At 41.0% G+C, this 15,097-nt stretch overlaps 1 protein-coding gene across 4 annotated transcripts in view; it reads left to right on the forward strand.

The window, feature by feature from the left end:
- prkcz (protein kinase C, zeta) overlaps positions 1–15,097 on the forward strand; it is an 88,154-nt gene that overhangs the window by 27,103 nt on the left and 45,954 nt on the right. The window contains exon 1 of one of the 4 annotated variants that reach the window (XM_047603934.1): positions 8,352–8,848. The exons of 2 other annotated variants lie outside the window; for them this stretch is intronic. In XM_047603934.1, the coding sequence (XP_047459890.1) occupies positions 8,812–8,848 (37 nt within the window). In that variant the 5' untranslated portion in view covers positions 8,352–8,811. Of the gene's footprint in view, positions 1–8,351; positions 8,849–9,914; positions 10,686–15,097 lie in introns of those variants that run through there. One more of the 4 variants, XM_047603924.1, reaches the window with a different exon arrangement.

Raw genomic sequence — 15,097 nt, forward strand, 5'->3', positions numbered from 1 at the left:
AAGAATAAGGCCTCATTTTCAGAGAATGAAATAGATCTCTTGGATGCAATATAAAGATTCTGGAGGTAGGATTTCAGGATTTCTGCAGGCCACTGTGTTTGGCTGCTGTCACCCAAGTGTCCTTGGATAAAACACAGAAAACACAGAAAAAAAACAACTTGCATCTATTTGTACGGTAGGAATCGAGATGTGGTACCAAATGTGCCGATTTATGTTGTACATCTTCAAGTTTATCGGGTTCTTTCTTTTGTATGTTTTGCAGGGGAAAAGTGCAACAAGGAAATGTGTCACCAGCAACACTGCTGGTTGTGACGTCATTAGAATTCAAATGTAATGGTGTAAATGCTATGCAGAAACACCTGCCTATACAATATGGGATTATCCCGTGTATTGTACCATGACTGTGATCACAACCAGCATTAAAATGTGTCGCTCTTCAGTAGATACCTGTGATCTGATCTCGAGTTGCAGCGCAGGATATTTTGCAAACAGCTGTTTGTCTGCAACGAATCGCAACCTCTGGGTCAGAGCCACGACCACCGCTGTTTGTTTGCGTGTGCATCGCAAACAAAATCTCTCACAAATCTCAGATTATAAGGCAAATCCTGGAAGAAGTGTCCACACTCGGAGTAACGTCTCTATCCGTTGAGCTGTTTGCAGCAGTGAAATTAATGATCTCAATCGCAATAAAGGTAAATAAAGACGCACGCAATTATTTAGAAAGCACAGTAACTAATTAACGTGGCTAATTAACCACAGGCTGATACTTATGATGGAAAAATACACAGCCAGCAAACAGCCAAGAGCCAAATAAATGAAAAGACATTACTTGTGTTTGTTTTTGTTTTTCTTTCTGAAAGAACAAGGTTAAAACCTCAGTTGAGTTAGAGTTCCACCTCCAAATGTGGCCTGAGCGTTTCAATCTCTCAGGCGACCTCAGATTATCTCGGGTGTGTTTGCATATGTACTTAAAGCCGGCCACTTCTGATTGGATCACTCGAGAGGAATGTTGAGCAGGACCTCTGACGATCTAAGCTGCTCCTCAGCCAAGCTGCCCCGTCTGTTAAAAGCCTGGCGTTACGTAACGCCGAGCACACAGGTTAAAGCAGAGTGATTTCTACGAATACGCAAAACGCCGCTTAAACATTCTTAAGTTGTGTACATTTTTTTCTAATGATGATTGTTGCTGTTCTCATGCTGCAAGAAAATTGATAAGGAACCAGGCTGATAAAATCTTATCAGTATCTTTCCCTAACGGTAGCTCACCGCTGAAATTCCTCCAAAATGTCAGCACCTGCCAAGATGATTGTTAGCGCCTCGGCTAAACAGTCCAGTGTTTGTTGTGCTGTGGGCAGAGAAAACATTACTTGGTGCCCGGAGGATGTGTTAGACAGTCTCAATTAGGAGACGGCAGACTGTGTTCTGGCCGTCTACCAGCACAAATAACACTCCTTGGGATTTTATTGTTGCTCTTTAAAAGGAGAACGGCTTCAGATTTGTCGTCACCCTGTACACGGCGCGTTGTTGTTGTCTGGGAGACCGACATTAGGTTGAATTCATCACTTTTACGTATTCTTTAAGGCAGCGGCCTTCAACGTTTTACAGGCCAAGATCACACAAACTGATGGAGAGATTAATTAGGAACCCTCTACCTACTATATGTGTTCTATATTAAACTCAACCTATTGTCTTTAAGATATATATACATTATTATTTGCATTCAACATTAAGAATATTCAGTATTATTCAAATGATACACAGGTTCAAATACTCATTTTTTTTTTATTATTTAAAACATGTGCAACTACAGTTAACATAAACATACGTAACTGATATACACAATTGACAGACAAAGAAAACAATAGAGAAATTCAAAGTTTAATTTCTCCTGGGGACTGAATAGACTCTCGGCCAATAGCAGGGAACCTGACAGATTCAGTGTGTAATATGCAGCGTCGTGATTGGTTCAGCAGCGATAGGGGCGGGGCCTAGATTGACAGAACTAGCATGCTCTATGTTAATCCCTTCGGATGTTGGATCCATGTTAATGTGTGTTTAAAGAAATTTAAATTTGTGTGGGGAAATTGTAAAATAATAATCAACCAAAGATTTTGCGACCCCCTCTGCGGTACCTGCTGAAGACCTGTGCTTTAAGGATTTTATTCCCTTAGCTTGCAGGAAAATGCAGACCTCAGCTATTTGCTCGTGACTGGATCATCTATCAGCATCTCTATTTTTCTCTCCATGTTGCTGTAGACTTTCCCCGTGCTGTGTACTTGAACGTTTACAGCGGTAATAAGATACATTTAAGTGCATTCATTCTCAAAAACAGCTCGATAGCAACACTTAAAATACAGAACCAACTTGGAGACTTAACTTGAGTTATGAGTATTGGAGAGAAAAGATGAACAGAGTCACAGAAAAGTGCACGCATCTTTCAACCAAGAATAAATCCCATCCCTTCTCAGTCAGCAGTTTCTGTCTATTAGTTCCATGACATGAGTTCTAATGTTGCATTCAGCCACTTATCTCTTTTTCCCTACGTGTGCCGGTGACCTCATTCTGTTGTGTGCCTGGATTTGGATTGGTTGGTGTGTCCTCCCATTGAGCCCCAGCAGTGAATAGCATCTGCCTGGAGCACATCTGTTGAGAAGGCTGGTCCACAACAGGCTCGTGTCCCTCGCGTAACGCTCCCCTCCCGGGCAACGAGCAAGACACACGGCTACGCTGTAGTAGATGGAGCTGGCGAGGCATGTCCCGAGCGGAGGGGTCCGCTAAGTTGCTAAATCTGCGCGACTCACGGTGGAGCGGGCGCTTAGTGAGCTGGCCTGATTTTCAGAGGCGTCCCCCCTGGCTCCTTTTATCTAACACTCCCCTCTTTTTATTCTATTACAATCCCGTCTCATCTGCCAGTCTCCTCTTTGTCTTTTTTGATGGCTTTCTTCTTCATTTCATTTCATTTTTTTTTTTTTTTTCCTGAGGTCAAAGCATTTTGAGTCGACCCCTTTCAATAACACACAGAGTATATAATGACCGCCATAGATAAAACCACAGATAAAAACGGATTAATTCCAGACATGTGCGTAGTGTTCGTGTCGGTGTCAGGTCTCATTGCGGCTGAGATGGCTGGATGCGAAACGTACAACCTCATAGTCATGTTTCAGCACAAGATTCACACTGAACACTCGATATGCAGTGGAGGTGTAGGGTTGCAGAGATTCGAGAGATATATCTTCCCCCGATCAGGCATAACATTACGACCACCTGCCCAACATCGGGTGGGTCGGGTTGTTAATGGGGGTCCTTGATCGTCTTTTGAGTTGTTCCTTAAGTGGCAATATATCATGATTTGTTTTCTTCCGATGCCATATCGATTTTGAAAGTCTTAATATTGATTTTAAAAGAAAAGGAAAAGGTCATGTTTTGGGCCCCCACTTTTTCTGTACAAGTGCAACAAATTGGAAATGGATCACCACTGTCATCTGATGTACATATATACAATGTGCATTTTAAGCTGCATTTAAAGTTTCTCAGTGAACGATGTAGAATATTCGAATATAATCGCAATATCATAATATCGTAATAATGTATCGTATCGTGACTCAAGTATCATGATACATTTCGTAACTTCTGGATGGGTAATACATGTCTGAGTAATATCCACACAAATGACAGGTTCAAAAGTTTCCCAGCAGAACAGTGAATTGTCACAAGTTATTTTCTTGTCCTGTCGGTGGTGGTTTTAATGTTGTGGCAGATCAGTGTTCATACAAGCAAAACAATCACTATATAATAAATACAAAGAGCCTAATATGTTACGGTCTATGTAAATAGCATCAAAGGGAAACATAAACTGCATTGATCTCCTGGAGATGGCTGAGGGGAATGTGTTATCTTCATTTCCAGTCACTCAGTTCCTCCCAGCAGAGAAACCTCCTCACAGTCAGACAACCGACGTGTCCCGGTGCACTCCACTGCTTTCAGCTTTCAGGCTAAATGAGCGGCTACATTACACAGCCTCTCAGCCTCCTGGCAGTGCTGATAAGGCAAAAATGTCTTGGAGGTTGCTTTGATAAGACTCTGCGTCCAGCCCCGAGATCGGCCTTTCGCACTCACCGTGAAGGAATGCAGAAAATGCTTGCACAACGTCCCCGGTGTTGCAATGCTGGCTGACGCGGATAGACGCACAGTAAATGCGTCCAAGCCTGTGTTTGGACGAGGGAGGGCAGATGTGCAGGACCCCGTCCCTGTCCACTATAAAACTAGCTGTTTCTAAGGATACGTGTAGTTTATTTTTATTTCACAAGTTTCCTTTTTTAACCACAATGCAAAGACAGTTTGGGATTTATGGCAGCAGAAGCTTCCATGTCTTGGACCTTGCAGCTTGCAACCTTCATATCAGACACCTTTTAGTCTAGTTGAACTACTTTTTCTAGTTTAGCTTTATTAGCTAGCTCCCAATTTTCAGGCTCTAATGATCCATCTAGTTCCAGCAGAAACACAAACCAGTTAACTTTGAGTAACAGCCTCAAGCGCGCTAACTGTCTTACGAGCTAACTAGTGAGTTGCAGAAGTTTGGATGAATCTTTACAAGTCAAACACAAATTTAGCTCAGTTACTCTGACCTACAATTGTTTTTAGCGCAGGTAAATTAGTGACAGTCAAAAGGGCTCCGTTGTTAACTACTAAATGTCAAAATGGTGACTAGATAACCAGTTAAACCCTCTTATAACCTTACTACTAAAGTCTTTACTATTCAGCTACTGTAATAAAGTCCAAACTATTTAATTATTGAAAGCTACAAAATGCTAATGAGGAGGTGCAGGACAGTGTTGCAGTTAAAAAAAAAAAAAAAAAAAGAGGAATGAGGAAAAAAATTAGTCTTTATTGTGGAAAGAAATTCAGGCTGTAACCAGTTGAGTGTTTCTCTTATTTGCATTAGTGAGCGATCGAATGCCTTTAAAGGGATACGCCACCCCTCCACCCCTATGGAAAATGTAATCATTCACCGTATTCCCCAGAGTTGGATAAGTGAGAAAAGGTGGTTTTAAATTGGTCCAGGCATTGTCCTTATCCGGCGGCACAGCTGTTAGCTTAAGCTTAGCATAGTTGCTGTAATGTAGAGCTGCCAATTAGCCAGTCATTAATAAAGTGATAAATAAACTCAAGAATTTTCCACATTACTTATTGCAGTCTGTACATTCACATTGACTATAAATGTAGTTAACACGAAGGGATTGTCTAGGGCAGGTATAGATTTAGGACTATATTCCAGGCGTGATTGGTTTAAAAAGGCTTTTTCTCACTTATCCAAGTCCTGGGGGATACACTGAGTGACTAAATTTCACATAACGGTGCGTGCGCCTTTAAGGAATTTCTTCAGATCTGCATTTGGAGGCCAAAAGGTCTCGCATGAAGAATTTATATGCTAGTTATGATGAGAAAATTTCACAGAAATCTCTATATGTATCAAAAATATTAAGTGATTACATGTGTATCCAAAAGGTCAAAGGCCATGCTCACTCTGACTGCATAGTGTTCATAAATGACCTTAAAATTTACTACACACAGAGGAAATCAGCTTGATTTGATGACAGACACAAATATGAGACAATTATAGTTTTGTTGATCCATTTTCTAATTACATAGTTTGCTTAATTTTACCAGTTAAATAGAGAGAAAACTGAATAAGTTTAGACGAGGCTTAATTTTGATTCACATCAATTTTATTTGTGTAGCACCAAGTAAATCACAAATCATCTCAGGGAACTTTATATACTAAGGACTAGACTTTACAAATACTATAACGAGACACAACAAATGGCTGAGGACATGGTGACAGTGGGGACAGGTAGGCGGCCGTCGACCTCATCTGCCTGAGGGGAGACGAGACATAACAAAAAAAGTCTGAAATGGATTTAATTTGATTTTACCTTAAAAAGAAGACGCTGTATTCATGTCTACATTGTGGTAATTGAACTGTGTCTATCATCCACATCTCTCTAAATCTCTAAACATTACCCCTGGTGTCTTTTATACCAGGCTTCAAGCATTAACATTACCTGTCACATGCTGTCTTGAAATGATGTACAGACACACACATGCAAGTGAGCCAGGTCTTTAGGAAAGTGTAGCTGTCATCCAGCACAGACACTAAAAATAATCCACAGGAGGCTTCTACTGTATTTAGGTTAAAACCTGTTGTGAGATTCGGAGCCGTTTCTGCCATCTTGTGGGGGAAAAGCTGCAACTGCAACGAGGGTGTAGGTCGCTCTGAATAGCTCCTGTCATGTGATAACATCCCTGTTCAGCGAGGAAATAACTAAACTGGTGCATGTTTGCATATACCTCTCCTTATTTGTTCCACTCGAAGCGGAATTTAATCCTAATCCTGCAAAATCCTAAAACTCTCTAGCTGCATGCATCCTAAGGGTCAAATACGATTATTGGAGTGACCTTAAAGGCTTGAGATGCAGCTGCATCTAAATGTAATATCCTTTCCTGTCCTATCTCGGCTGCACATTGTCATTCATGTGACCTCTGATTGTCTGTGTCCTTTTATCCGGTACATTAAAAGAGAGGGTGTGGTTAAGGGCAAAAGGGAGGACACATGACATTAGAATGACTTTGTATGAAAGAATACGAAAACGTTGCAGAAAATTTGAAAATAGCCTAAACTGAATTAATGCTATAAAAGCATCTAGACACTAGTCATACTAGTTTCTGATGGCCTACACCTGCAGACGTCCTATATAAACCTAAGCTCTCCACCAGATCCTTAGAACTGAAGAAGGTAAAACGAAGATAAAACGTCTTCAAGAAACTCTACAAGTCCAGTCACGTTTCTTAAACTTCCAAAGAAGTAAATGGAACCACTGTGGAGTGTAACGTAGTAAATGCAACTTTTGCTTGGACACCCCTGAAACACACAACTAACGCTGCGATAGCTAATGGTTAGCATTAGCATTAGCATGTATCAAGAATCCTGAAAATAATGATTACATGAGGTCACAATTTAGAACAGCTCATAACGTTATCCAGGCTAAAACTGATGACATATTAGATATTGATCTTACCTGATGGCAAATGTGGCTGCAAACAGAGAGTTGTTGATGATTGTCTCACTCCAATCCTTTCTTTTAATCGCATTCAACCAAACTCGTTGCTGGTATATGATAAAACTTTAAGTTAGGTGTTTTTGCTTTTTTGGTTTTGGCACCAAAAAGTACAGCAAGACGACATTTTCATGATTGACAGTGACAGTGTTCGCCTCCAGCTAACGTTATGACGTCACTGTGATGTAGACCATGAAGGGGTCTATTAAGAGCTTAAAGACTGAGCGTGGGACGACGTATATGACCCATCTGATTATGAACATTAGGTCCACCTTTCCTAATATTGTGCAGGTCTACCTTGTGCCTCCAAAACAGTTGTGACTCATCACAGCATAGACTGTATAAAGATAGAGGTGGAACTGTTCCTCAAAAGTGAAGCTAACGCAAGTAGAGCTCCCCCTGGTGTTTGGCTGCAGTACAGGTCATAGGCCTTGTACTGCCTCCTCCATGTTAGTGGATGGGACTTCGGCCAAAGCTAAAAATTTCTTTCATTGCTCCACCCACATCCCCAGTAAAGTAGCATCAGTGCAAATGCAGGAAGTGCCGACATGTGCATATTTATATACAGTCTATGCCATAGACGACAACATACTGTATATTAAATATACAGAAACAAATCACAGTTGCACAGTGGCACTGAACCTTCAAACCGCAGTCAGACATGCTAATTTACTCTACTAACAGTTGAGGTTACAGCAGTGAATAGTGACTTAGAATAGAAGAGAATGTCTTCATTGTCATTGCATTGGGAGCAGTACAATGGAATTTAAAAACAGCTCTCCCAGAGATACTTTCACTCTCTCATAAACACACGCATCCTCACATGTGCACAGATGAAAACAAAACTAAACAAAATATATTAATAAAAAAAAAATGCAAGTGCATGTAGATATTAAAGTGAGTGTAGAAGCTATTAAGGTGGTGGAGGTGGGGGCAGTGAGAATCGAGTTCTTGGACAAATGCTGATTTTCAGTTTCGTTGTGCAGCCCTTTAAGGCCCTATAGTGCCTCTAATCCACATGGTGGCTATATGAATACTAGTAAAAGAGAGTGTGTCATCCTTAGCAGTTTAATACACTTTTTAGTGTGCGTTGTCTGTTTCTTTGTCTGGAACACAATGATTAAATTGAATAAATAGTCAAACTAACAAAGTCAGTCGCGCCACTATTGAGCTTCGGCCCTATCACAGAGTTGTGTAATTGTGTCTAAAAGGCCTCAGGGCGGTTTTATTGATGCCTTTCAGCTTCTCTGAATGTGCAAGTCAGTACTAACCTTGCTTTATGTAATGACCCTGAAGGCGTAGGAGCAAAGCGTCCACAAAGCTTTGCACTTTACAAAAGTTGGATAATCCCACTGAGCCTCATACTGAAGGATATACTTTACTGGATTCAACAAAAGTATAGTGCAGTCAATTTTCAGTCTTGAACCCTTTGACTTTGTTTTTGTTTTTTTTGTTGTTTTTTTTTTCACCCAGTTGAGGGAAGGGCCGCTTGTTGTGGGTCGCAACTTGCATGTTGCTACTTTCCTGTGAGTGAAATGAACAATGTCTGGAAGTGAGTCAAGCCCTCGTAAATGTCCTGTCCCAGAGAGATTTAGCAGTACCACCCTTTTTCTCCTGCTCCACGGCTCCACGCAATCTACAGTATATCACCGGCACCCTGTCTGCTCCTCTGCTTCTTCTTCTCCGCTGGACAAATATGGCAGGACTGTGCGCGTTGGCTATTGCATCCGGAGGTGTAGTATTTGAGTCATCATTTGTGAGGCAGTTTGACTTTGCTCGCTTAATTTCTTTACTCTTTCTTATTCTCACTCTTGCACCTTCGGCAGACAAATGGAGTAGTGTGACACTTGTTGTTCTGAAGAGAGGGATGTTGTGAAAGGTCAGCTAGTCAAGTGGTGTGTCTGGTTTGCATCACCTCAGGCTGTAAAGGGATCCAAGCAGGATGTATACAAGTACTGATCAACCTACTTTAACCAGAAAATGATTTTTTAATTGGACACGCTAAGCTGTGACATGTCCAGAGTGGAATCAAGAGAGTACCATTATCTGTTTTACAATTGACAATCTGATTTCCAAGGTTAAAACGTATTGGAATGGACGAGGATGGGGAAAAAATCGCATGTGTGTAGCAATATTTTCCATATTGTTCATTTGTTCTCATACTGACGACTACAGACAACTGTTCATCTCAAAGTTAGCATTGCCTTTACTATTACTTGCACGATTTCAGCTGTATTTCTGCCTCATACATTGATTATCCAACAACACCCTTCCTCCTCTTTGAATCTGAGTCAGAGATAACACGAGCAATTTTTAGATATACAGTCATCATTTATAATCGGAATTATTTGACGTCAATACTTTTAATATATTGCTTTCAGAAACTGTATATACACTGATCAAGCATAACATTATGATCACTTTCTTAATATTGAGCCTTCAAAGGGGACAGGAGGGGCCTCTGTGGATCATCGCACAGATACTTGATCAGTTTGGGATCTAGTTAATTTGGAGGCCAGGTCAACACTTTGTGCCATTCTTCGTGTTGTTCCTGAACCGCTTTGTGTGTGTGTTTGTCTGTGTCAGGCTGCATCCTGCTGGGGTTAGCTGCTGCCATCAAGACGTGTCATTGCTATGGGGTGGGGGGTGTCTGGTCTGGTCTGGGTGGATGATACATGTCTAAGTAACATCCACATGAATGAATGCCTAGTCTAAAAGTTTCCCAGCAGAACATTGATATTTTCTTCTCCTGTGAGTGGTTTTAATGTTATGGCTGATCAGTCTATAATACAACATGTTAAATTATAACTGTAATGCGGCAGCTTTGGTTTTAGAGAAGCAAGGATAGGACTAATTCAGTGTAAGAAAGGAGATGGTTAATAATAGGAATTTATGATCATCATCAGGTTTTTGCAATCATTCTCTCAGTGAAAGTGTTTCTTTATCGGAAGGAAGTTATTTATTGTATGATTCAAGATTATAAAACCCTCAGAGGAAAACCTGACGTGGTTTTGCTAACCCTTTGGTTTGTGGACAACCCACTGTTCCTACTGAGCTACAGCCACCCTCAAGGCTAGGGTAAAGATCAGGCAGGACGCCAGGTCAGACTAGTTAATCACACCCCCTTTTTTGCATCTTTCCTTTTGACCATTTCTGGCATAGTTGTTGAAGTTGTTCATGCAGTGGAGGTGGCTAATGGTTACACTGATCTGTAGGCCTCTTGCGGAACTGCGTCAGGGAATCTCTTAAGTATATGCATTTCTTGATGTTGACTTACACAGTTGGGTTGAAGTTGGCCAAAGTTCTTGATGAAGACTCTTAGAGACAGGTTGGTGTTACAGTCTCGGATGACTGTTTTTTCTACAAGTGTCTGGTGCTTTGCTCCCCTGGTGTTCCTTCCAACTCCTTTCTGGTCCCTCATGTATTGAGCCATGTTCCTGCTCTATGATGGCCTGACAGGAGCTTCCATCTTGGCCATTGGCAGATTTTCGAGCGGTACTTGGATGGAACCGCTCCCCTCTGAGGATCCTTCAGGATCTGGACTGTACGGCCTTCGGTTAGCCATTCAAGGTGGGTCCCACCCCTTAGCAGCTAGTTTGTGTGTCCTGCCAGGTGCTAAACTAGTGCAACTAGCTTCTTTAGCCAATATGTGCCAACCATGTTAGACCCTAGTGCTGCCCAGCTCTTTATACCTGGTAACTCCTGTTGGATTTCTACCATCAGGTTGCTTGGTCTGCTCTCTGGTTCATTAGCCACTCTTCACTGGTGTTTTGTAGTCCCTCCTTTTCCAATGTGCTTTTCTAGTATTGTTCAGTCTCCAGCCTGGTTCCTCAACACCTCATGTAGATAGATGGGTAGCTATCTACGTAGCTAGCTAGGTAGGTAAGTAGTGGAAACCATGGAAACACTGCAGTATCAACACTTTATCTACCTACCTACCTGGCTACATAGCTAGGTAGGTAGCTATGTGAGTCGGTAGCTAGGTAGGTAGGTAGCTAGGTAGGTAAGTAGTGGAAACACTTCGAACCACTGCAATGTCAACATTTTACATACCTGCCTGGATACCTAGCTAGGTAGGTAGCTACGTAACTGGGTTGGTAGGTAGGTAAGAAGCTAGATAGGTAGCTAGGTGGGTCAGTAATGAGGTAGCTGGGTAGGTAGGTAGCTAGATAGATAAGTAGTGGAAAGCTTGGAAACACTTGGAACCATTGCAGTGTCAACACTTTGTCTACCTGCCTGGCTACCTAGCTATGTAGGTAACTAGGTAGCCAGTGGGTAGGTAAAGTGTTGACAGTGGTTCCAAGTGTTTGCAAGATTTCATCTACCTCGCTACTGACCCACCTAGCTACCTATCTACCTACCTGGCTAGATAGCCAGGTAGTTAGGTAGGAAGCTAAGTATGTTGGTATAGTGTTGACACTGCAGTGTTTCCAAGGTTTCCACTGCATTTACTGATGAATAGCAATCAGATACACTTCTATTGAAAGTGCTTCCTCATGTATTCAGGCTTCTTATGTGTTCATCAACACTCTGATTAAAGACTCGGAGCAAAGCACTGCAATTTACCTCTTTGTCAAAACATCTGTTGCAATTAATTATTGAATCGCATACACTGTATTTAGCGCGTGATGACTACAACTAGACGTGTAGATTCCCCTGCCTCATATTACTCCTCAGCAGTGGTATTCAGTCAGACTCGACAAAGTTAAAGGGAATTCGCAAATGAGGCCCAGAGGGGAACTCTTTGTGTATCTTTGACTCTGGTCTCAACAGCCGAGACAAACGGGGAGAGGAAGACTCCACAATCACAGAAACATTTTCACCCTTGTATCCATGGCACCGGCAGAAAAGACACGGACCTCTTTTGGAAAGGGTTGCCATGAAAATCTCAGGCAGTACCTCATGTACCAGCCGTCTGCTAGTAAAACACCACTTCAGTTTTAGCTTGTTAAATACACAATCCCCTTGTAAATATTCGTTGCAAGAAATGGCTGAAACATTGTTGGTATTCCACATTGCAGACAAGAGCCAAGACTAGGAGTCAAACCGTTTGGCGCAAGAGTTAAAGACACGTGACTGATCGACATATTTAACCTGACTCTGCAGAGACGAAGGTGGGATTTGTTGTTAAGAGTCATTCTTCCCGGGAGACAATGTCATCCTGACAATCTCACAGCAAAGTAAGAATAGCTCGTATATGGTGGGCTTGGGCTGCCATAGCAACAGAGGCAAAAACTGAGTGAGTGGAGGAGCACTGCGGCTCAGGAGTAAAAAATATGATAGTATTAAAAATCCGGAAGATCTAAAACAAAGGACTTGTTTGACTTTTCTTGAACTGAGGACTTGATTTTGTTTTAGAAGGCAGGTTGGCAGTTTTCAGTCTAGAGCAGCCAACTTGTACACTTAAATATGTCGCTGCATTTTGTTCACACTATAAACATAAAGGCATGTCCTCTAGGGTACAGTTAATTATAATATTGTAAATTATGAGAAAAATCCCCAGATGATGTGATTTGGTTGCCTGTAATACGGTTGAATTTAGCTTGCAAGAGACATATTTAGTAAAACATGGCATAAAGAAAGGAGCTTTATCATGTGCATGCTACCAGTGCTGCTCATTGACTGCATGATGTCCACTTTATCACAAAGCTGTTCATCATTGTGCAGCTCCTCTTCATCTCTGCTTTTACCGGTTGTGTGATTGCGCATGAAATTAAATTGATGTAACTCCCGGCAATCAGGTGTCCCTGACGTTGATAGAAACATAATTTCCTATAGTCATCCATTTTCACCTTGTCACTTGTGGAGCGATTACCCTGATGTACTGTAAGGTGTCTGTCATGTCTAGGGGTGAGGGAGGGCCCAACGAGGGACGCAATGGGAGAGGCAGGAGCAATAAAAACTCAGACTCCGAATCAAAAGGTGCTGCAGGGTAATTCAAAAACCAAAAGCAATACAGAAACTCTTGGGAATCACAAGGGGTAGAACTCTGAAAACACTAGGATACGACAACAAGCGAGCCTTGTGGTGTCTGGCAACGGGACGTTGGTACAGGTTTGCAGGTTTTGAGTCCTATGGGTTGAGGGGAGGGGCCTCTGTGGATGGGTTTCCTTTAAGCACATTCTGCAGTTACGGTATCATCAGTTTGGTATTTGGGGAGTTCACCGGCAGCTTTTTTTTTTTTTTTTTAGCAGTTCCTGAGCCTTCTTTGTTTTTGCTTGTCCTGCCGGGTATGGCTGCTGCTGTTGTGGAGTGTTGTAAGTTATGAGTTGGGGATACCTGCTCAGCAACAACATTTAGGTGGGTGGGTATTATTATAAGAGTGGTAACACCCACATGAAAACCAGAAGCAGAAGTTTTCACTGTAACGAGATGATCAAAGTTATTCACCTCGTCTCTGGTTGTAATGTTTTGGCTGATTGGTGTGTAAACACACTTTGGTCAAACTAGAGTAAATTATTTTTTTTAGCTGGGTAAAGAAGAATGAAAGTTTGGAAATTTATCACGAACGGGAACAAAGAAATATTAGACAGTGTTGCCTGTAAAGTTGGAATAAAATATATTTTTTTTATATCTTCTTGTTCTTGTTATGTTATTTATTCTTGATATTCTTGTGTATATCTTGACAAAACTTGATTGATCAGTCTTTTCCAAATATATCACAGCCTCTAATATCTGCGTATTCAGGCTTAGGGTTAGGGTTACAGTTTGGGTCAATTCTTCACCTTTTGAATGTGAAGTTTGGACTTCCTCACACTCCTATTTGAACATGCAAAGGACAAACTTATTTGTCTCTTTGGTTGTTGTTCTTTTTTTATGTTTGCTTTTGTCTTTATATTTCTTATATGTTTAATTATTTGCTCGTGTGCAAAAGAAAAAAGAAAGAAAAAGAAAGAAGGTGACACTGGGGCTGAATAAAGACACTTTCAGTTCAAACATTGCACTTAACTTACAATAAGAAGGAGCAGCCAGCAGGACTCCATGGAGCACGGCTATATTTAGAGACACGAGGACTGGAGTCACTGACAGCCAGCCCAACACTGTGGTTGAATGTGGTTGACAAAAATCCTTTTATGTCTCCCTGTTGTCTCGAGTTCACCAGATTGACCTAAATGAGGAATGAGCTGTGAAATAGCTGTTATCACTGACTGACTGGCTCTTTAGCTCCATTCATTAGAATGATTTTATGAGCCAGGAAGTCTGTTTACTGAACTTCTCTCAATAACACAGTTCTTTACACTTAATTAGGTCTAAGCCTCGAATGCAACCTGAAGACAGAGCGTCATGGAGACTGACTTGTGCTGACAGAAATACGCCTGAATGATCCATTAATTAGCTTCAGATTTACAAGATTAGGTTGAGTTGGTGCATTCTACCGCTGACAACTTAGGTAGAAAGTGATTCAAGAATTTTGCAGAAACAATAGCCCTGATTCTTATTATTTTACTATATTTTACTATTTTTTTACAATTTTTCTTAGCCTTTGTATTAAAAACAGGATTCCTACACAAGTATGGAAAAGTATGGAATTTGATTTTATAGATTTCCAGGTCTGGAAAATACTTTTTGGACTATTACCACCGTTCAATTTACTAAAACATAACATTATGAATATCTTATGCATATTCAACTATGGGTGATTCATGTGCAACTTACAAAAAACAAAACAAAACATGCACTTAATTTATCTTGGTTTGACTTATTTGTATGAGCTACGTTACCTAGCTTTAATCTTCTGGAAATTATTTGGTGACATGACAACATATATATTCAGAATAATGAAAAATAATCTCTCAAACTAAGTCTGGAAATTAGGGTCTGGAAAAAGTATGTATTTTGAAATTTAAACTGTGTAGGAACACATGTTAATATCATCATCATCATCATCATCATCATCATAGTGTTCTGTCTGAATTAAAAGGCCTTACAGTCTTGAAGAAAGCTAAAAGAAGAATGTTTAAGAGGATTAATGTGTGTGTGTG

Source organism: Mugil cephalus, chromosome 1 (assembly GCF_022458985.1).
Source record: "Mugil cephalus isolate CIBA_MC_2020 chromosome 1, CIBA_Mcephalus_1.1, whole genome shotgun sequence".
Classification (NCBI taxonomy): domain Eukaryota; kingdom Metazoa; phylum Chordata; class Actinopteri; order Mugiliformes; family Mugilidae; genus Mugil; species Mugil cephalus.